The sequence below is a fragment of the Prosopis cineraria genome, unplaced genomic scaffold (assembly GCF_029017545.1).
Source record: "Prosopis cineraria cultivar Desert tree isolate PC_DT_omini unplaced genomic scaffold, ASM2901754v1 PC7, whole genome shotgun sequence".
Taxonomy (NCBI): domain Eukaryota; kingdom Viridiplantae; phylum Streptophyta; class Magnoliopsida; order Fabales; family Fabaceae; genus Prosopis; species Prosopis cineraria.
In genome coordinates, this window is record NW_026555338.1 from 11,526,051 (window position 1) to 11,548,929 (window position 22,879).

The 22,879-nt window shown below is 36.5% G+C and overlaps 1 protein-coding gene across 1 annotated transcript; it reads right to left on the minus strand.

Moving 5' to 3' along the window:
* Positions 1–1,231: 1,231 nt before the first annotated feature.
* On the minus strand, positions 1,232–22,879 carry LOC129315465 (uncharacterized). Its single transcript, XM_054959147.1, has 4 exons — positions 22,651–22,879; positions 15,902–16,079; positions 15,382–15,417; positions 1,232–1,728 (listed from the first exon to the last, which is right to left on the minus strand). The coding sequence occupies exons 1-4, from the start codon at positions 22,665–22,667 to the stop codon at positions 1,687–1,689; spliced, it is 273 nt and encodes a 90-aa protein (XP_054815122.1). The 5' UTR covers positions 22,668–22,879; the 3' UTR covers positions 1,232–1,686.

Genomic DNA, 22,879 nt, shown 5'->3' on the forward strand with positions numbered 1-22,879 from the left:
CACTACGTCAGCCTCAAATTTTTCTATCCCCATTTGACAAAACGCTTCGCCAGATCCAGAATTCTAGAGCCATATCTTGCCTTTGGGCCAACAGGTATCTATCATACTTCTGTCCTCATATTTTCTATGTTGTTATGAGCTTTTGTTTTTGTTTTGTATTTTTTTTTTTTTTGCAGAATTATGATAAGTATTTTGGGCTAAACTTTAACTTGTATGGTTGTTGATTGATTTATTTGCATTTTTTTTTTTGTCTTCCTTGTAGTTTGATTTTTGATATTTAGGTAGGTTGCTCTTTTTGGCATCCACTTTTCCTTGTAAAGAAACATATCCCTGGTGACTTTATATTTTTGGGGTTTTTTATTTTTTCATGTTTGTTGTTTTGGCAGTGGATTCTTAATTACTCTTCCATATTGATTTAAATTGGTTGTTGAAATCATGCGTGACTATTCCTAACTAATTTTTCTACAATCATTATTACAATCATATACATGCTAATTTACTGCTATTGGAACAGGTCAAGCATGTTGAAAGTTTGAATTCTTGATGACCACTTTTATGGATCTATGGATGTCTATGAGTGAGTGTAGCATACTTCCAGTTTTGACTGTGGTAGTTTTAATTTTTGATTTGGAGTCCACATATAACTTGTGAGGCCAGGATAGCCTAGTTTCTATATAAGGTTGAGTCAGAAAGGGTAGTTATTTTTTCTGCTTAGTTCTTACTACGTTTGTTTCTCTTGTTCTGATGACAATATTTATTTATAGAGTTTGACTTTTATTAGAATGTCAATAAAGAGATAAATTTCAAAACTGTTATCGGCTCATTTTATGTTTTTGACTGACATATAGTGCAGAAGTGGCATTAGATGCTGCACGTGCTGCAAAAGCAGGTGGCATTTTAGTTGAGTTTTTTTATTTCCTTTTCTCTAATAATTATTAGCAGAAAAAAGGACATTCTGTATTTGATAAAATATTTTACATCCATTTGAAATCAATCTTAATAGTTGGATCAGAATAAGCAGGTGGCATTTTAGTTGAGTTTTTTTATTTCCTTTTCTCTAATAATTATTAGCAGAAAGAAAGACATTGTTTATTTGATAAAATATTTTACGTCCATTTGAAATCAATCTTAATAGTTCTTTATTTGATAAGCAGGTGGCATTTTAGTTGCTTTAGGGCCATCTAGTAATAAGTTACCCTCTGAAACAAAAGCCTGAATGTAACTCCTCATTGATGACCTTGAATTTCATAATTCTCTGTAACTTTCATAGGCTAATAAACACTTATGTAATAGCTGAATAAACACTTATGTAATAGTTGAAACTCCTTCTTCAGCATTTAAGTCTTTAGGTCTAAGGTTTAGTATAAATAGCTGTATCATTTCCTTTGTAAAGGCATCAAATTAGAGAATAAACAGAGAACTTTGTTTAGAGAGTGGTTTCTGTGCCATTTTGGTATCAAAGTTGGTCCACAAAGTGAAAGAGTGAGGTAGAGTTGAGGAACTACATCAGACGGGAGAGTAGCTCGGAGGAAGAGTCCATGACTTGTTCGAATCCTACATTTCGAATGTTTTCTTCAGAAACTAATGTCACCATCGCGCTCAGGAGGTCCAAAAACATGGAATAGGAGGTTCCCTGTCTCCAAAAACGTCTTCACACACTGCCACACGCTGTCGCCGTATTCCCACTCACTGCACGCGCCAACCGAAGCTAGAAGACGATGACGTCATCTGCCATGTCATCAATCAGACCGGTCAACGACAGGTCAGTCCAATCATTTCTTGCCACGTGTCACGGTAGCCACGTCACCCTACCCAGTCAGCCATATTTCCCAAAATTACATTTTTGCCCCAAATCTTTCCATAATTCCATATTAAACCCTTAAGTTTATGAAATTTCATATTGACCCCAAAAGTTTTCAAACTTCCATTTTGACCCCTAAAATTTCCTGAAATTACATTTTTCCCCTTAATATTACTGACCATTATATTTTCCATAAATTACAGTTTGACCCCATACTTCCAGAATCCCCATTTTTACTCCTAGATTGTCCAAAATTCCCATTTTTCCCTATACTTTCCAAAATTCCATTCTACCCTTATATCCTTTCAACGTTTCCATTTTGCACCTCAATCCTTCTAATATCCCTAGCCTTGACACATATCAAAATGCCTCCAAGATGCCGGCATGTGCATAAGGTTGAGATGGAAGAGATGAGACGTAGGATACAAGAGTTGGAAGCCACTGTGGAATTGCTGCGAACTCTATTAAACAACAATAGAGAAAACTTAGATGGAGATTCAAGAAGCAGCAATTCATCATCCACTAACAACCGCCGCCGTCCACGACAACAACAATTTTGCCTTAATGACATTAAGGTAGACATTCCTAAATTCGAGGGAAGACTCCAGCAAGATGAGTTTGTAGATTGGCTGCAAACTGTTGAACGAATATTTGAATACAAGGAGATTCTATATGTGCAGAAAGTCAAAATTTTCACCCTCAAACTTAAGAAACATACTTCTATTTGGTGGGAAAACCTCAGACGGAAGCAGAAACGTGAGGGAAAGCACAAGATTGAAACCTGGGAGAAAATGTAATGCTAGCTTACCAAGAAATTTCTGCCATATCATTACCACCAGGATAATTTTATCCAGCTACAAAATCTTCAACAAAGATCTTTATCTATAGAAGAATATACAGAGAATTTGAGCAGCTCATGATAAAGTGTGACATTCAAGAGAAAGAGGAACAAACAATAGCTCGGTACCTTGTAGGCTTAAACACAGATATCAGTCATCCAGTCCAGCTTCAACAGTATTAGACCCTAGATTATGTCATCCGACTAGCTATGTGTGTTGAGAAGTAGACGCCCAAGAGATCCACTTTCCAGCCTTCATCCTTTAGGGGTTATCCAGAAGGCCGTAAGGCAGAATTTCAGCAGACTAACTCCTCAAGCAAGCCACAATCTACCGCTATGCGTAAACCACCATCCAATGCTGCCAAGGAATCTGGCTCTAAAGTAATCAAATGCTTTAAATGCTAAGGATTGGGCTACATTGATGCGGACTGTCTTACTCGAAGGGTTGTCACCATTAGGAAAGGACTAGAGTATGAAGCACTTGAAGAAGATGAGGAGGACACTGAGTTCTACGGCACTGATCTAGTATATGATGAGGAGGTCACACCTACTGATCAGGGAAAAGCATTAGTGCTTAGACGAAGTCTGCATACAACAGTAGTCAAAGAAGAACCTTAACTATGATACAACATTTTTCACACTCGTTGCACGGCCCAATGAAAAGTTTGTAATGTCATCATTGACAATGGAAGCTATGAAAATGTAGTATCTGACTACATGGTGGAGAAATTGAAGTTGCCAACACAATATCATTCGCAACCTTTCAAGCTTCACTGGCTTAACAAAAGGAATGAGGTAAAAGTTTCTAAATAATGCCTTGTGACCTTTTCTATTGGGAATCGATATTGTGATGAAGTTTTATGTGATGTTGTTACCATGGATGCATGCCACCTTCTCTTGGGGAGGCCATAGTAATATGACCGACATGCTATGCACAATGGACGAACAAACACCTATTCTTTTACAAAAGATGGTGTCAAGTTCACACTAGCACCTCTACCATCCAGCGAGATTAGCCAATCTTCAAAGAGAATCTAGTGCCTCTAAGCCATTAGTGTCTTTGATGACTAAGGAGGAACTCAAGGTGTCGAAGTCCGAAGCCCAAATGATGAGGTTTATTCTGGTGCTTGAGGTGAACGACGAGTCTGCCAATTCACAAGGAGTCATTTTGTTGTTGTCAGAATTTCCAGATGTAATATCTGATGAGATACCATAAAGGTTGCCTCCCATGCGAGACATACATCACACTATTGAATTCATTTTAGAAGCAGTCATTCCTAACAAGCCTGCTTACAAAATGAGTCCCCAAGAACATGCCGAAGTCCAACTGCAAGTTGAAGAGTTGTTGAAGAAAGGGTTGGTTCGAGAAAGTATCAGCCCTCGTACCTATTCTTCTAGTACCTAAGAAGGATGGGAGTTGGAGAATGTGCATTGACTACCAAGCTGTCAACAAGATCACTATTAAGTATCGATTTCTGATACCTCAGCTCGATGATATGCTAGACCAATTGCATGATGCCATTACTTTCTCCAAAATTAACCTTCGTAGTGAGTACCACCAAATTAGAATTTGGCCAAGAGATGAGTGGAAGACTGCTTTCAAGACAGAGATGGCTTGTACGAGTGGAATATGATGCCTTTTGGATTAACAAATGCCCTTAGCACATTTATGCACTTGATGAATCAAGTATTAAGACCCTTCATTAGTAAATTGTTGTTGTGTACTTCGACGATATTCTTATTTACAACAAGAGTCAAGAAGAACATTTAGATCACTTGCGGTAAGTTTTGCAAGCCTTGCGTAAACAGAAGCTTTATGCAAATCTCAAGAAGTGCACCTTCCTTACAAATGAAGTTATGTTCTTGGGTTACATCATTACTGCAAAGGGTGTTCACGTTGATCCAAGCAAAGTTGCAGCCATTGACAACTAACTAATTCCTAAATCTATCCAGGAGATTCAAAGCTTCCACAGATTAGCTTCTTTTTACAGGAGGTTCATCCACAATTTTAGCTCTATTGCTACACCTCTTTTTGATTGCACCAAAGGAGAGAAGTTTCAGTGGACAGAGCAAGCTCAGAAAAGCTTTGAGAAGCTTAAGAAGAAGTTGACCGAAGCTCCAGTCTTAGCTCTTCCTAATTTTGACCAAGTGTTCGAAGTTAGCCGTGATGCTTCTGACACCGGCATTAGTGCTGTCTTAAGCCAGGAGGGCCATCCCATTACTTTTTTTAGTAAGAAGCTCAACGATGCCAAGCTTAGATATTCTACTTATGACAAAGAATTTTATGCCATTGTTCAAGCTCTCCAACATTGGAGTCATTATCTCTTGAATAAAGAGTTCATACTTTTTTTTAATCATAAGGCTCTCAAGTATTTGAATTCCCAGTAGAAAATCAACCGCAGACATGCCTATTAGAGTGAACTTTTACAGTCTTATCCATTCCTTATCAAGCATAAGGCTAGAACTTTGAACTCCGTAGCTGATGCTTTTAGCCATCGACATGTGCTACTCACAACACTACAAATTAAAGTTGTTGGGTTTGAACTTATCAAAGAGTTGTACTAGGATGATTCTGATTTTCATGGAGTGTGGGAAGCAACTGTAAATCAACCTTTCCACCAGTTCTATAGACATGATGGTTTTTTATTTTGAAGCAAAACCCTATGCATTCCACAGGGTTCCTTGAGAGAAGCCATAATTTGGGAAGTACATGATGGTGGATTAGCTGGACATTTTGGGCGAGATAAAACAGTTGACCTAGTGAAGGAGAACTTTTACTAGCCTCGACTTGAACGAGATGTCAACAAGCCTCAACTTGAACTTTTATCTCTATACCTTTTGAAATCCCCATTTTGCCCTTATACCTTCCAAAATTCTTATTTACCTTGATTCTCCTAAAAAAAGACCTCCAAGATGCAGGAGTGTGCACGAGATTGAGTTAGAAGAGATGAGATGTAGGATACGAGAGTTCGAAGCCGCTGTATAGATACAGCAAACTTTATTAAACAATAACAGAGAAAACCTAAAAGGAGATTCGAGAAGCAGCAGTTAATCATCCATTGACAACCGCCACCATCCATGATGACAACAATTCTACCCTAATGACATCAAGGTAGACACTCCTGAATTCGAGGGAAGACTCCAGCCAGATGAGTTTATAGACTGGTTTTAAATTGTTGAACGAGTATTTATTATAAGGTGATTCCAGATGCATAGAAAGTTAAGATTGTTGCCCTCAAACTCAAGAAACATACTTTCATTTGGTGGAAAAACCTCAGACAAAAGCGAGAACATGAGGAAAAGTGCAAGATTGAGACCTGGGAGAAAATGAAACGCTAGCTCACTAGGAAATTTTTGCCAAATCATTACCACCAGGATAACTTTCTCCAACTGCAAAATCTTCAACAGAGATCTTTATCTGTAGAAGAATATACTAGAGAATTTGAACAACTCATAATGAAGTATGACATCCAGGAAAAGGAGGAGCAAACAATAGCCTAATATCTTGCAAGCTTAAACACAGATATCAGCTATCCAGTCCAGCTTCAGTAATATTGGACCTTGGATGATGTAATCTGTCTAGCCATGTGTGTTGAGAAGCAGACGCCCAAGAAATACTATGAGCAAACCATCATCCAATGTTGCCAAGAAATCTAGCTCTAAAGCAATCAAATTGTCACGGGGCTAGTCTTTCGACCTGTGTGGCACTTAGACAATCTTCACTGAAAGTTACTAAGTAAGCCTAACTTATAGAAAATGAGGATGCTTGACTAAGTTGAGAAAAGGGAAAGCTTGAGGGCAAAGGATACTTGAGAGAGAGAACTTAGGGAATGTAAGAGTAGTATTGCTTTAAGAACTCCAGATTGGTTACAAATGAGTGGGGTGAGGTATTTATAAACCTCCCCTTGGATCTAGAAAGTTCTCACATCCTAAATGGACGGTCGAGATTAAATTGATCTTACGATTATAATTGTTTCTCTAGAATCCTCTCCTAGATATTTACATGGAAATATTGAGGTTAGAGTTATGTAGACTTTTCTAGAATGTCCTTGTACTCTCTAACACTCCTAAGGTTATCCGGGAGCCTTCTGGAGGGTTCTGGAACATTCTAGAGCTCCTTAACCTCATGAAAAATCACAAATCATGACATTCTCCCCCACTTCATTTCGCGATGCCCTCGTCGCGTCTTCCTCCTTGTAGTGTTGGATTTGGTCAGTGAACTGCCATAGGAGGTCATCACGTTCCCAACTAGCTTTAGAGTCTGGTTAACCTTTCCACTTGATTAAGTACTCATTGTAGTTGGAAACTCATCTCTTTCTAATCACCCTGTTGGTAAGGATTTCATCTATCACCTTATTCTATTTGGTGACGACTGCTGTTGGTGCTCTCTTAGAGATACCTCGAGATGGATTTGACATCTCTACAATATTTCTTCAAGAGGCTAACATGGATGACAAGATGAATCTTAAGCTTGGGAGGGAGTTGTACCTGATACACAACCTTTCCCACACGTTTTGATGATAGGGAAAGGGCCTTCATATCTCTTGACCAAGCCTTTGTGGACTTTACGTAGTGACTTGAATTGATTCGGTAATAACTTTATCATGACCATGTCACTAACTTGAAACTCAAGGGGGCATCGCTTCTTGTCTGCCTACTTCTTCATTTTACGGGATTATCTCCCTTATATGGTGTGGCAAGTGCATTAAGGGTTAGAGGTTGTTGTCCGGTAACTATCTCAAAAGGGCTCTTACCTGTCGACTCGCTTCGCTGTAAGTTGTAAGAAAACTAGGCCATATCAAGCAACTTGGCCCAATCTCGTTGATGAGCGCACACATAGTACCAAAGGTAAAACTCTAATAAAGCATTCATTCGTTCTATTTATCCGTCACTCTAAGGATGAAAGCTTGTTGAGAAGTTCAAGTCTGTCCCTAAGAGCTTGAAAAGTTCTCTCCAGAATTTCCTAGTGAATCAGGATCTCGATCATTGATGATGCTTCGAGGAATCCCCCATAATTTTACAACATGCTTGAAAAACAAGCATACCGCTTCATCAAGTTTGCAATCTGTAGGGGCTCGTATAAAGGTAGCATATTTGCTGAATCTACCAACCACCACCATGATACTCCCACATCCTTCAGACTTAGGGAGAGCAACTATGAAGTCCATTGAGACACTCTCCCATGGTCTTTCAGCCACCGACAGAGGTTTGAGTAGACTAGCAAGATGTTGTTGTTCAACCTTATCTTGCTGGCATATTAAGCAGGTCCTCACATATGCTTTTGATATTGTTTTGCATATGTGGCCAGTAAAAGTGATTTTGTATGAGAGCAAGTATTTATGCCATACCTAGATGTCCGGCCCACATGGAATCATGGCACTCTTTTAGGACATCCCTTTGAAGGTTGCCCCATTTCGACACATAAACTCGGTTCCCAACGGTGTAGAGTATTCCATCGTTCACCAGAATCTTCAAGTCTTGCCTTCTGTAGCAAGCTTTACTAAGTCGCTTGCAGTAAAGTCTTGAGACATACCTTCCTTAATTCGTTTAAGGAAGTCATTCTAGGGCATGCTTGCTGAGAGAGTAGCTAACTCAACTTTTCTACTCAATGCATCCGCCACCACATTTGCTTTGCCTAGTTTGTACTCTAACCGATAATCAAACTCAGCAAGAAAGTCTTGCCAACGAGCTTATTTTGAGTTGAGCTTCTTTTGTGTTTAGAAATAGCTCGTTGCAACATTGTCCGTCATTATAGTGAACTTACTTCCAAGCAAGTAGTGTCGCCAGGTTCAGAGACAATGAATGATGGTAGACATCTCTTTTTCTTGCACCGTGTAACGCCTCTCTGTGTCATTTAGCTTGCGGCCCTCGTACACAATGGGGTACCTTTCTTGCATCAATACACCCCCTATTGCAAAGTCTGAGGCATCGGTGTGTACCTTAAACAGCTTGGAGTAGTTGGGCAAGGACATATAACAAGCTCTTACAAGACCATCTGCTTTAGCTTTTTGAAAGCATCTTGTTAATCTTGTGACCATTGCTAGGATCTATTCTTCTTGAGTAAGTATGTCAATGGAGTGGCAATTGTTAAATACCCCTTAATGAACCGACGATAGTGGTTTATCAGACGAAGGAATGATCTTAAATGGCTCAAACCTTAGTTGGGTCCATTATGAGCTTCCCATCCTTGATCTTATGCCCCAAGAAGTCCACCTCTTGTTTGGCAAAAGAACATTTTTCCAACTTAATGTATAGCTCGTGATTAGAGTATACCTGGAAGACTTTCTTCAAGTATCGAGCATGCTCTTCAAGGGTATTATTGTACACCACGATGTCATTCAAGTGTAAATCACAAATTGGTCTAAGTAAGAGTGGAACAACTTGTTCATGAGTGTGTAGAATGTTGTTGGGGCATTCGTCAGTCCAAAGGGCATGACAAGAAATTCGAATGCTCCACATCTCATTACACAGGTTGTCTTCAGTTCGTCACCTGCGGCAATGTGTACTTGATAGTACCCTGATCGAAGATCAAACTTAGAGAAGTTGATCAAACAAGTCGACAATCAAAGGTACCAGGTACTTGTTCTTAATTATAATCTTGTTCAAGGCCCTGTAGTCGATACACATTCATAACGATCCATCCTTCTTCTTTTGGAAGAGGACTGGAGCACCATATGGTTCCATAAATAGTTGGATATACACTGAATCAAGGAGATCTTATAGTTGTCTCCTTAATTAACTCGGCAAGTTTTGGAAGTGACATACGATAAGGTGCCAAGTTAAGTGGTTTAGCACTAGGCTCCAACTCGATTTTGATGGTCTACTTCTCTTCTGGGAGGTAGTTTCTTAGGCAACTCATCCGGCATGACATGCTTATACTCCCGTAGTACCTCTTGAATGCAAGGTGGCAAGGTTTCCCGTAGATTGGTTGTGCCATCCTCTTCCTCGACCAGTGAACGTACGGTGGCAAGATATCCTTCTGAGTTCTTGAGACCCCTCTTGAATTGCAAGGTAGAAATCATAGGTTTAGATTTCTCCAAGCACTTCAAGGGGATGAACACCATAGACTTAGCTTCAGGAATAGAGAAGGCATGTGCTTTGCAAAAGAAAGCAAGTCCCAACACAACTTTGAAATCATCCATAGGGACAATAGGAAAGTCTAACGTACCTTACCAGTCCTCGATCTTCACTTTCACACCCTTGGCAATCCCAAAGACTTGTTTTGCAGGGGAGTTCACCGCCTTGATGGTGCCTTCTCCCTTGTTGAGTTGGATGCCTAATCTCTTTGCTTCTTCAACCTCCATCAAGTTATGAGATGCTCCTGTGTCGAGCATAGCAAAGGTAGTCTTGTCTTCAATAGCAAGATCAGTATAAAGTAGACCCTTTTCTTCCTTCTTGGATGGAGAAAACAGTCCAATCAATACATTCAAGTGTTGGAGGGAACCAAGGTCAACCTGTTGCTCCTTGTCCCGCCTTTCCTTCATTTCAACAACCAAGGCATTCATAGCCTTGCGGTTGGGGCAATCACGAGTCCAGTGTGGACCATGGCATATGAAGCATGGCTTCAGTGGCTTTAAGGCATCCCGCTTAGTTGAGGATGACTTATCCTGTTTAGAACTTCCACTAGAGGATTTACCACCATCCTTATGATCAGGATTCTTCTTTTGTCTTCCTTTATCTCCCCCACTCTTACCAGGATTAGACTTCTTAGACTTGGTAGAATAGTCAATTAGGCACTCAGCAGCCGCAATTGCCTCATCTAGAGTTTGCACCTTGCACTTGTCAAGCTCTACTCTAGCCCATTCTTTGAGTCCATCCATGAAGTAAAAAAGTGCCTCCTTGTCGAACAAGTCTTCGATCTCGAGCATGACAATAGTAAACTCTTTGATGTAGTCAGGAATACTATCAGTTTGTCTCAACCTACGAAGCTTACCTCGAGCCTCCGTCTCAGCGTTATGGGGAACAAAGTGCTTTTAAATCTCTGACTTGAACAGCTCCCATGTGTTGAGAGTACAAATTCCTTTCTCTTGCTCGGCATGCTTTCTGCGCCACCATAGTTGGGCTGCATCCTGAAGGAAAGTTGAAGCATTATTAATTTTGACCAAGTCATCAATGACTCCCATGGCCTTGAAGTACTGTTCTAGGCCAAAGAGGAAGTTCTCCACAACTGTAGCACTATGAGCTCCATTGTACATTGCCAACTTAGGTACTTTCAGACCTTGAGAAGTGGCGTTTGAAGTACTACCACTAATAGGGATTCCTACTCATGATGAATCTCATCCATTTAAGAGTGTAGACCTCGCACCTCATCCTCGACGTATTTGTGAAGATCGGCGAGATCTTGGGTAAGGAAAGGAATGTCCTCCCCCATATTACGGCCAAGTTCTACAATAATCAACTTGGAAACATGCGTGACCTCAGCATTCTCTTGGATGAGATTGCTGAGTTGATCGTCGAGTTCCCCTATAGTGTTTCTCACTTCTTTCATATGAGATTCCAAGCCAACACGAGGTTCAAGGGACTCACTTGCGAGTGCCTTGCTCCTACTTCGCTTGGATTTGGTATGAGCTTACTCCTCTTATATATAGGCTTGCTCTTATACTTCCACACCAACAACATTTCCTTTCTCGGTTGCCATTGCGCAATACCTTCCTTCAAGCACAAAGGTTAGAACCGGGCTCTGATACCAATTGTCACGAGGCTAGTCTTTCAACCTGTACGACACTTAGACAATCTTCACTGGAAGTTACTAAGTAAACCTAACTTGTAGAAAAGGAGGATACTTGGCTAAGTTGAGGAAAGAGAAAGCTTGAGGGCAAAGGATACTTGAGAGAGAGTGCTTGGGGAATGTTAGAGTAGTTTTTGAGAACTCCAAATTGGTTACAAATGAGGTGGGGTGAGGTATTTATAGACCTCCTCTTAGATCTAGAAAGTTTCCATCTCCTTAATGGACGGTGGAGATTAAATTAATCCTACAATTATAATTGTTCTTGCACTCTCTAGCACTCCTAAGGTTATCTGAGAGCCTTTTGGAGGGTTCTGGAACATTCCGAAGGTCCTTAACCTCATAAAAAATTATGAATCGTGACAAAATACTTTAAATGCCAAGGATTTGGACACATTGTTACAGATTGTCCTACCTGAAGGGTTGTCACCATTAGGGAAGGACAAGAGTATGAAGCACCTAAAGAAGATGAGGGGGAGATTAAGTTTTATAGCATTGATCCCGTACATGATGAGGAGGTCACACCTGCTAATCAGGGAGAAGCATTGTCCTTCCCTAATGGTGACAAGGGGAATGGAAGCTGTGAAAATTTAGTATATGACTACATGGTGGAGAAATTGAAATTGTTAACACAAGATTATCTACAACCTTACAAGTTTCACTGGCTCAACAAGGGGAATGAGGTAAAAGTTTGTAAACAATGCCTTATGACCTTTTTTTATTGAGAACCGATATTGCGATGAAGTTTTATGTGATGTTGTTCCTATGGATGCATGCCACCTTCTCTTGGGCATATTGACATGCTATGCACAATGGGCGTGGAAACACCTATTATTTTATGAAAGATAGTGTCAAGATCACACTAGCACCTCTACCGCCTAGCGAGATTAGCCAATCTTTGAGGGAATCTAGCGCCTCTAAGCCATTGGTGTCTTTGATGATAAGGAGGAATTCAACGTGTCGATGTTCGAAGCCTAAATGATGAGCTTTATTCTGGTGCTTGAGGTGAATGATGAGTTTGCCAATCCACTAAGAGTCATTCCATTACTGTCTGAATTTCTGAATGTAATATTTGACGAGACACTACTAGGGTTGCCTCCCATACGAGACATACAGCACACTATTGACTTTGTTTCAAGAGCAGTCATTCCTAACAAGTCTGCTTATAGGATGAGCCCTCAGGAACATGCCGAAGTCCAATGGCAAGTTGAAGAGTTGATGAAGAAAGAGTTAGTCCGCAAAAGTGTTAGCCCTTAAGCTATACCGATTCTTCTAGTACCTAAGAAGGATGGAGTTGGAGAATGTGCATTGATTGTCGAGCTGTCAACAAAATCACGATTAAGTATCAGTTTCGATACCTTGTCTCAATGATATACTAGACCAGTTACATGATGCCACTATCTTTTCAAAAATTGACCTTCGTAGTAGGTATCACCAAATCAGAATTCGACCAAGAGATGAGTGGAAGACCGCTTTCAAGACCAGAGATGGTTTGTATGAGTGGAATGTAATGCCTTTTGGGTTAACAAATGCCCCTGGCATGCGCTTGATGAATCAAGTATTGACACCCTTCATTGATAAATTTGTTGTTGTGTACTTTGATGATATTTTTATTTACAGCAAAAGTCAAAAAGAAAACTTAGATCACTTGCGACAAGTTTTACAAGCCTTGCATGAACAGAAGCTTTATGCTAATCTCAAGAAGTGCACCTTCATCACCAGTGAAGTTGTATTCTTGGATTACATCATTACCACAGAGGGTGTTCGAGTTAATCCAAGCAAAGTTGCTGCCATTGATAACTGGTCAATTCCAAAATCTATCTAGGAGGTTCAAAACATGGATTAGCTTCTTTCTACAGGAGGTTCATTCGTAATTTTAGCTCTATTACTATACCACTTACAAATTGCACCAAAGGAGAGAAATTTCAGTAGACAGAGCAAGCTCAAAAAAGCATTGAAGAGCTTAAGAAGTTGACCAAAGCTCCAGTCCTAGCTCTTCCTAATTTTGACCAAGTGTTTAAAGTTAGCTGTGATGCTTCTAACATCGGCATTGGTGCTGTCTTAAGCCAGGAGGGCCATCCAACATTAAGTCATTATCTCTTGACTAAAGAGTTCATACTCTTATCAGATCATGAGGCTCTCAAGTATTTGAATTCTCGGTAGAAGATCAACCGTAGGCATGCCCGTTAGAGTGAACTCTTACAGTCTTATCCATTCCTTATCAAACATAAGGCTGGAGATGCTCTTAGTTGTCAACATGTGCTGCTACTCACAACACTGCAGACCAAGTTGTTGGGTTTGACCTTATCAAAGAATTGTATCAGGATTATCCTGATTTTCGAGGAGTGTGGGAAGCAATGGCAAATCAACCTTTCCACCAGTTCTACAAACACGACGGGTTTCTATTTCGAGGAAAAACCCTATGCATTCCATAGGGCTCCTTAAGAGAAGCCATACTTTGGGAAGCATATGATAGTGGATTAGTTGAACATTTTTGGACATGATAAAATAGTTGGCCTAGTGAAGGAGAACTTTTACTGGTCTCGACTTGAACGAGATGTTAATAGGCATATACAAAGATGCAGAGTTTACCACTTTGCCAAATCCAAGGGTCAGAATACTGGATTATACATATCTTTATCAATTCTAGAAGCCCTTTGGGAAGATGTAACTATGATCTATCATGGTAGTTGTGGATTGTTTCTTAAAAATAGCCCATTTCATTTCGTGCCAGAATACCAACGATGTTGTTTCAAGTAGCAGACTTGTCCTTTAAGGAGATTGTCCATCTACATGGCATTCCCAAGACTATCACTTCTGACCGTGATGTGAAGTTCCTCAACCACTTTTGGCGGACGCTATGGAAGAAGATGGGAACTAGGCTCCAGTTTAACAGTGCTAGTCATCCCCGAACAGACGGTCAAACTGAAGCTGTAAACATGATTCTTGGTAATCTTCTTCACAATTTCGTGGGGAAGAATTTGAAGCAGTGAGATCTCATTCTTGCTCAAGTTGAATTTGCTTACAATAACTCTGTCAATCAAACAACAAGGAAGTGTCCATTTAAAGTTGTTTATGGCACTCGTCCCCTTAGCCCACTAGACTTGATCCCTTTACTTAATAAGCAGCAATATAGCTCTGATGCTGACCTAAGGACTAAAGAAATTAAGAAGTTGCATGAGCAAGTTCGCGAGCAAATCCAAAAAGCAAAATTTGAAATACAAGGCTTAACGTGACAAGTATCGGAGACAACAGACTTTCAAGGTAGGAGATGGTTTGGATACATCTGTGAAAGGAATTATTTCCTAAACAATTGAATGCCAAGCTATCCCCAAAAGCTAATGGTCTATTCAAGATTGTACAAAAGATCAACAACAATACTCATAAGGTGGAATCAAATCGCCTGGTTCTTATGGAGTGTCTGCCACCTTCAATGTTGTTGATCTATCCCCTTACATTGACGATGAAGCCGAATTTAACTCGAGAACGAGTTTCATTCAACCCAAGGAGGATGAAATGGAACAACAATAAAGTAATGAAGGAACAAACCGACATCTGTTGTGTCACCACCATTAACACAATAATAAAGCATTTGTAACTTGCCTTTTAATTCCCTTTGCTCCATTTCATACTTAGAACAGTATAAATAGCTTAGTATCTTTGTGTATCGCATCTCAGACTGAAAAAGAATAAATTAAGAGTTTGTTTCCCATTTGGTTTCTATGCCATAATGTATATAGGCATGTATGCATATATATGTATATGTATATATAAATGCATGTGCATGTATGTGTGCACAGGCATACGTATGTATATTTAAATACATTCATATGCATATACATACATAGATATGTATATATATATATATATGTATTAGTAGGTACAAATGAATGTATTTACATGCATAAATGCATACACATGTACACAAGCATGCACATGCATGTATGTATAATAGCATCTACAGACACGTGTGTGTGTGTGTGTGTGTAAAGGTAGTTTGCATGGATTGTCCAGTACCTTGCAAAGTAGCCTGGCCAGAGAAAGTGAAATTCCCTAAAAGACCAAGATTAGGAGAATAAGTCAAAAACCAAACCAGTAAAGATGCTTCCAAACTTCTCTTATGCAAATTATTAAATGAACAACAACTCCCAAAAAACGTTATATGGACTTTTCTTGACTTTACTACATCACCCTCAACTTTTAAATGACAAACAAATGGATAGTCCAATTGGAAAAAAAAAAAAAAACAGCAATTGACTACAGATCTAGGCATATAGTTTTGTTATAAGCAAAGAACATTTTAGGCATACAGCTAAAAATGAACATTACCTTCTGCATTTAAGCAAGGAATCAGCACACGTTCAAGAGGAAGAGTCAAATTCAACCAAATGTAAAGTGCTTCACTCAAAATTAATTAATTGATATAACAGTGAAAAAGTGTGCTCCAAGATTATATTCATAATGCTTTTTTATTTTTTATTTTTTTTAAAAGTGGAACAATGTAAGGTGAGGAAAACACAAGGACAAATTGAATTACCTTTCTTGGAAGATGTGACCAAAGGAATGCCTGGTGGACCACATAAAAGTGTGAAGAATCAGCGGAGGTAATATTTGCAGTATGCTGTTTCCCAACAGCTAGTCTTCTCTCGAATGCCTCCAATGTCCGTTTCCTTGAATCTTGAGTGGCTGACTCTGCAGTCATGGACACCTTCTTGCTATATGAATAAGAATAAGACCAACATTATCAAAATACACTTGAAGCAGTCAAGGAGCAACATGTCATGAAACACAAGCATGAAAAATATGGGATTGGACTATCAAACTCTAAACACACTGAGAAAGTCATCTAGACATACACTACAACACAAAAGGAAGAAATCCCCAATAAACTGATTGTACTCAAATGATAAAAGAATTATCCATCAATAGAGAAAAGCCCAAAGCAGGAGGCCATGATAAGTAAATAGAAACAGAGGAAAAGTGATATGAACAAAGGAGCAAGGAGTGAAGAGGGTGGAGTCATGTTGCAGGCTGAAATTTCAATAGTCAAAGATTCATTGGCAATGTTGTTGAGACAAAGTGATAATGCTCATCTTCTAAGATTAACAAATCAATTGTTCAATATTTATAATTCATCTTCTAGGATTAATAAATGTGTTATGTTACTAACCAATTAAAGACCTTGAGACTTGTGTATCATTTTGCAAATGTGAGGAACCTATCTATCATTATCTTTTATACAGGAGACCTATATGTCATTATTCTCTTTCATATAAGATAAATTTGTGTGAGCGATTGAGACATGCCCTTAAATGTCTCAAAACAATAACGCATCAATTTCATGAGATGAGACATTACCATGAATATCACCATCAAAACCCACATGACTTATGACTTATCTCTTTCACTGTGGTAAATCCAATCTTTGCAGCCTTCTACTAATCCCTTGCTAATCAAATGATTTTCCCCAACAATCATTTCAACATATACCACAAGGGCACAAAAACAAACTCAATTATCATAAAATAAGTAAATGAAGATAAAATTAAACAATCAGCACTTGAAAAAACATAATAATTTCATAAAATGGAAAAGGAGGAGTGGGAAAAAAAATGTGTTGTTAATCCAAAGAAAACCCCAAAAAATAATAGATACTCCCTCCATTAAAAAAAATATAAGATATTTTTTAAATATAAGATATTTTTTGAGTTAAATGCTCAATGATGTAAATAATAAATTTAATAATTCTTCCTCCTTGCATTGATTTGTAAAAGCTTGGATTTGATTTGTATCTAAGGCAGATTAACAAAAACCATAATAATTAATTATGAAAATAATAACGAGGAGTGGGAAAGCATACCAATAATTAACATGAAAATAAACAAGACAATCAATAATCACTAACTACGTAAATAACATATTCAAAAGGAACAACAACAACAAAATAATTAATTATGTAAATATATTGTTTTATTTCTTGCTCCTCCTTTGCCATTTTACATCATTGTAAAGAGAAGCAAGAGATACAAGAATCGCCAGAAAAATAGAAGAAATCGAGTCACAAATAAGACATTTAATTAACCAGTTATTATAAAATAAATAAATAATATAAAGATAGAAAAAATATATAAATAAAAAATTGAATTAAACAATTAATACAACATGAAAATAAATAAATAAGACAGTCAATAATAAATAATTACTTAAAATAATAATTAATTATGTAAATAATAAATTTATTAAATGTAAATAATAAATTTATTAAAACGACAAAGGAGGAGGGGAAATAAAAACATACCATTAAATAATTAACATGCAAATAAATAAAGAAGACAATCAAATCATAAACAAAATGATGTTAGCAAAAAAGATGAAAAGAAGGTACAACAGAAAAACATATAATTAATTATGTAAATAAATAAATAAAACATTCCATAACTAAAAGGTTAGCTAAATAAAATATTCATGCATAAATATGGAAGAACAAAAATTAATAATAATTAATTATGTAAATAATAAATTTAATAAAATGGAAAATAAGGAGCAGGAATAAGTTACGCACAATCTACTATATCTACCCCAAACTTTTTAAACATTCGATACGAAATTGTTCAAATAACAAAAGTTAGAGGACATACCAATATTAAGCTGCATTCAAAAGACCATTCAATCCTCGTTACAAATATTTTGCACCAGAAAATATAATAGATAATAGAAATATGACTTTTATCAATTCAAAATATGACTTTTATAAATAAGAGATAATACCCTTTAATTCCCGACACTTGCACTTTCAAAAAGCATTTCAAAAATGTAATCAAAAAAAGGAAGAAAATAGTTGCAAAATGACATTGACCTTTCATCACTCAACTATCCATTTGATTACCAAGAAGCAAAAAAGTTTTAACAGAGCAAAATAATAACTTACTATTATATGAAATAATTGAAAGGAAATTAATTCAGAATAATAACTCACAAGATCTAGAATTATCAATTATAATAATAAAACATGAATAAGTTAAAATTTCTTGAATCTGATATGCTAAAAGAGGATACTTTATTCATAATTGAGTAAAAGTAGCAAACTTACTAACTGCAAACATTGAAAATTAAAATATACTAGTTGAGAACAATCAATATAATATAATCATAAATTTGAAGGTTAAGAAGTTCCACGTAACTTCAAAGTACCAAAACCACTAAATTGATAATGACAAAATAGTTCAACTCTTTATGCTTGTAAAGCAAAATAAATAAATAAAAGTACCTTTTATTAAATAAAACCAATAAAGTGTTTATTCACAAATCAATTAAAAACTAATAGTTTTAAGGACTTTTGCAGAACAAGTATCAAACATGGACACACAGTCCACGAGAGTAAAATAACCAAACGCAGTCGAAACTACCAAACAAAAGCGAACACACAATCCACGAGGGTAAATAACCAAACGTGGTCGAAACTATGAAATAAACATGGACACACAATCTACAAGGGTGAGTAACCAAACGCAGCTCAAGGCCACGAAACAAACGCGAGTGCGAGGCTCGGGAATAACAAACGTGAAAATAGAACTCACGAAAACCAAACTAGCTAATCATTAACCAAGGCACACCAAGGGCTAACGGAACTGCCGTTAACAACAGTGTTCTGCTTAAAGTCCTCGTGAAATCACTTTTCAAACATGCGAGAATAATCATTTTTTTTAAATACAATTTGCGTTCTCAATATCAAACTCGCATGAATCATTTCAAATCTTAGAGTTTGTCAAAACATTGTTTCATAGCAAATGTATAAGCTTGTACTAGTTGAGTAACCAAGAATTTCTAGAGTAAAATAAATAAAGATGCCTCCATCAATCTTGAAAATATATTTCGTAAAGAAAATACATGCATATACCATAATTTAATTAACTTTCACTATCATTCTAAAATTTTCAGAACCAAAATGATTTAATTAACAAAGTACATGATAATCATCGTAGTTGTTAAAATGATTTATATGAAAATGTAATATTTTCAAAAACAAACTACTTTTATTGAAAAATATGGGGTGCTATTCACTTACCTGCTAAATTCCAAATCCAATGATTTCCTTCCTCAATTCTTATTAAGGAACTCATCTTCCACATACCCTATATGAATAAATGAAACCTCAATTTGCTTCTGATAGGTATATAAACTTTACTTCACTAGCAACATAATCCCAACCAATTGGAAGTACTTTCCAAAAATCAAAATCATATCTTAATGATTTTCCAAACATCATCACTTTCGCTAACCTGCCTCATATCACTTTAATCATAACTACTATTTAAATGAATAAAACTCACGAGCTGACAAAACAATGGTGGACAGAGCTGTGGCAGACACTATGAACAAAAAGGAAGAGGCGAAGGTGTAGAGGAGGAATGATTCAGATCTGAGCTTTTCTCTCTCCTCCTCCCTCTCTGTCTCTTTTTGGAGAAAATGAACGAAAAGGAGGAAGATTCTTTTTATTGGTTGAAAACAAATAGTTCTATGAACTGAAAACAAAAGCAGCCTATGTCTGGGAAACAAAACAACAGAAAACATACCAAACGAGAAAAACCAGCAAACGTAACAAACAAGCCGCAGAAAAATTAACCAATGCCCATCCTACAACAGCGGTTAGAAAAGAAAGTAAAAGGAGTCATGTTTCCAAAACCCACCCCAAAGAGTGCGCTTCCTTACAAGCATAAGTTGCAGGATGATTACAAATTTATTAAATAATTAACATGAAAATAAATAAATGAGATTCGATGATCAATAATCAATAATTACATAAATAAAAAGATGTTAGCAAAAAAAAATATTCAATTCATGAATAAGGTAGGACAATAAAAAATATAATAATTAATTTTTTAAAAATATATATTTAATAAATGGCAAAGGAGAAGCACCAATAAAACAGGGCAAAAGTATTAGATGAAAATAAAGGAGGAGGAGAAAAATAATAAAATAAATTTCAAAATCAGCAAAAAAAAATTATATTAAAACAAGTTAATTAAATCAATCAACTTTTATAAAATAAATTAAGATAAACATAGAAGAAATAGTGTTACCACTAAGGAATTGAAGACAAAAATTGAATTAAACATTCAAAACAAAATTGTTTAAATAACTAACATGCAAATTACTGAACAAGACATTGCATATGAAAGCTACATGAAATTAGTGAATAATCAATAATTACACAAATAAAAAGACATGGCATATGAAATGACAACATATTGCATAATATGTGAATGAATGTTACATAACTTAAGCAAGTTTACAGAGGTATTTCGTGTTTCAATCTGCATTATCATATTCAAGCTTTTACAAATCAGTACGAATGAGAATGAATCCAAAAAAAAAAAAACAAGAGTTAAAATAATAGATAGTCAATCAAATAGGTAGAATGGAATATTCCTAAAGCCAAACAATAATAATTTTATTCAAAAATTGGATAATACTTCTAAATAAATAAGAATTAGTAAAATATTGAATTAAAATAATTAATCATTTAAATATGAAAGCTAATACAGAGAAAAATATTTGCATCAGAATATATATATATATATATATATATGCACACCAAGAAAAATCTTTTGGAGATAAAATATGACTCTTATAAATTCCCCCACACTTACACTTTTACACTTCGGTCAAAATTATTTCAAAAATAGAATCAAAAGAAAAAGCAAAGAATGACAATTAGAAAACAAAGTAGTAGAAGTTGCAAGCTCAAATGACGTGGACCTTTCATCAATCAACCATCCATTTGATTTCCAAGAAGCAAAGAGGTTAAGTCCATGATGCAAGCTTTTAGCAAGAATGAATCAAACCAAATAGCCACACAAGAGATAGTGTTTGCACTCACCTCACCGGTGTCTAGGATCATTTCACTCAAGTCCACTTATCTAATCACTCTACCATAAGCTTGTCAATGTTCTAAATCTCCACTAACTAGTAGCAAATGCACATGTGAATCAAAAGGTCTTTTCCAAGGTTGTAATATAGGTATGAAAGAGGAAGTAAGAATGCATGTAGAAAGGAATGGGAAATATATGTATACCAATGAAGACAAATGGATACCAAAGGCATAAGCAAGTCTCAAGGAGTGAACTCATAAAATACAAGAACACATGATGGCAATGTGATTTTAATACTCAAGCAACAACTTTTTTTATTCAATTTTTTCTTGACTTCAATTTTCTTTCTTCATTTTCTTTCTTTTTCACATTGCATGTTTTTTCCCTTCTTGTTTTTCTTTTCCTCAATTTGGATTTCTCTTCTTTTCTTTTGTACTTCTTTTGCTTTGTTTTTTTCGCCTTTTTCTCTTTTGGTTTTCTTTTGCATTGTTGTTGCATACAACTCTTTGCCTTCACACTTGCACCTTTACAACATCCACAAACATGTAACAAGAATTTCACAACTTGAGTTCTAGACATGCCAATGGATCCCAAGCAATACAATATGAGATATCATGCATTCTTAGAGAAAGTAAGGGTATCATGTATGATGAAAGAAAAAATATGGACTAGTAGGCTCAAAAGGGTTAGCAAGGGATTCAATCATCATTAAGGTTGGCCTTTTGGCTAAGCTAGCTATTTTATATGAATGCCTTAATCATCCTCACAATGCAAAAGCAAATGTAGTCTTGAAAAAGAATATAGACAAGTTCTAGAGGATGGGTTAGAATAAGTGGACAATTGCACACTAGAAAGGAATTACATAGGCTCAAAGTATACTTCCAACATGGGCAATGCTATCCAATCCAATTCAATTCAAACTAAAAACAAGATCACTTCCTTAAACACAATGGAAAGTGGTAATCTCTTTTCAAGAATCAAGAGTCTAGGTCAAGGTCAATCCAAGCAATGCAACTCCAAACTAAAAAGAAAACAAAACAGAGTTTTTTTATGTTCCAAAACATTTTTCGAAGAACCAACACAAATCAAAACTCTTATCGATCCCTTCCCCACACTTAAACATTGCATTGTCCTCAATGCAAACCCAAACTAAGGAAAAAATCCGAGGAAATCATGAAAGTAGCAATGAGAAAGTGAGAGGAAAAGAAGTTTTTAAAAAATCTGAAAAATTATGAAAAACAATTCTAGGAAAAAATTTGCTTTTCTCAAAATGTAACAAAAACTAAAACATGAAAATCTAACTTTTTCTACGAAAAAATCTCCCCCATACTTGCAATTAACTCTATCCACTAATCAACATCAATCAACAAGCATAATGGAAAGGCATGAAAAGTAAGAAATGGAAGAGATAAACCTATCATGGTGGATCATCAAGGAGAGGCTGATGTGTAGAAATAATGTTGGCAGCTTCAAATGATGATTGTATGGCACATGTAGAAGCTCCAAGAAGAGGGTAAGTGTCTCAAAAAAATAACAGATGCAACTAAATAGCAAATTAAAAGAATAAATAATTGATATATAACTAACATCTAGATCAAACAAAATAATAATAATAATAATAATAATAATATTGTCTCAAATAG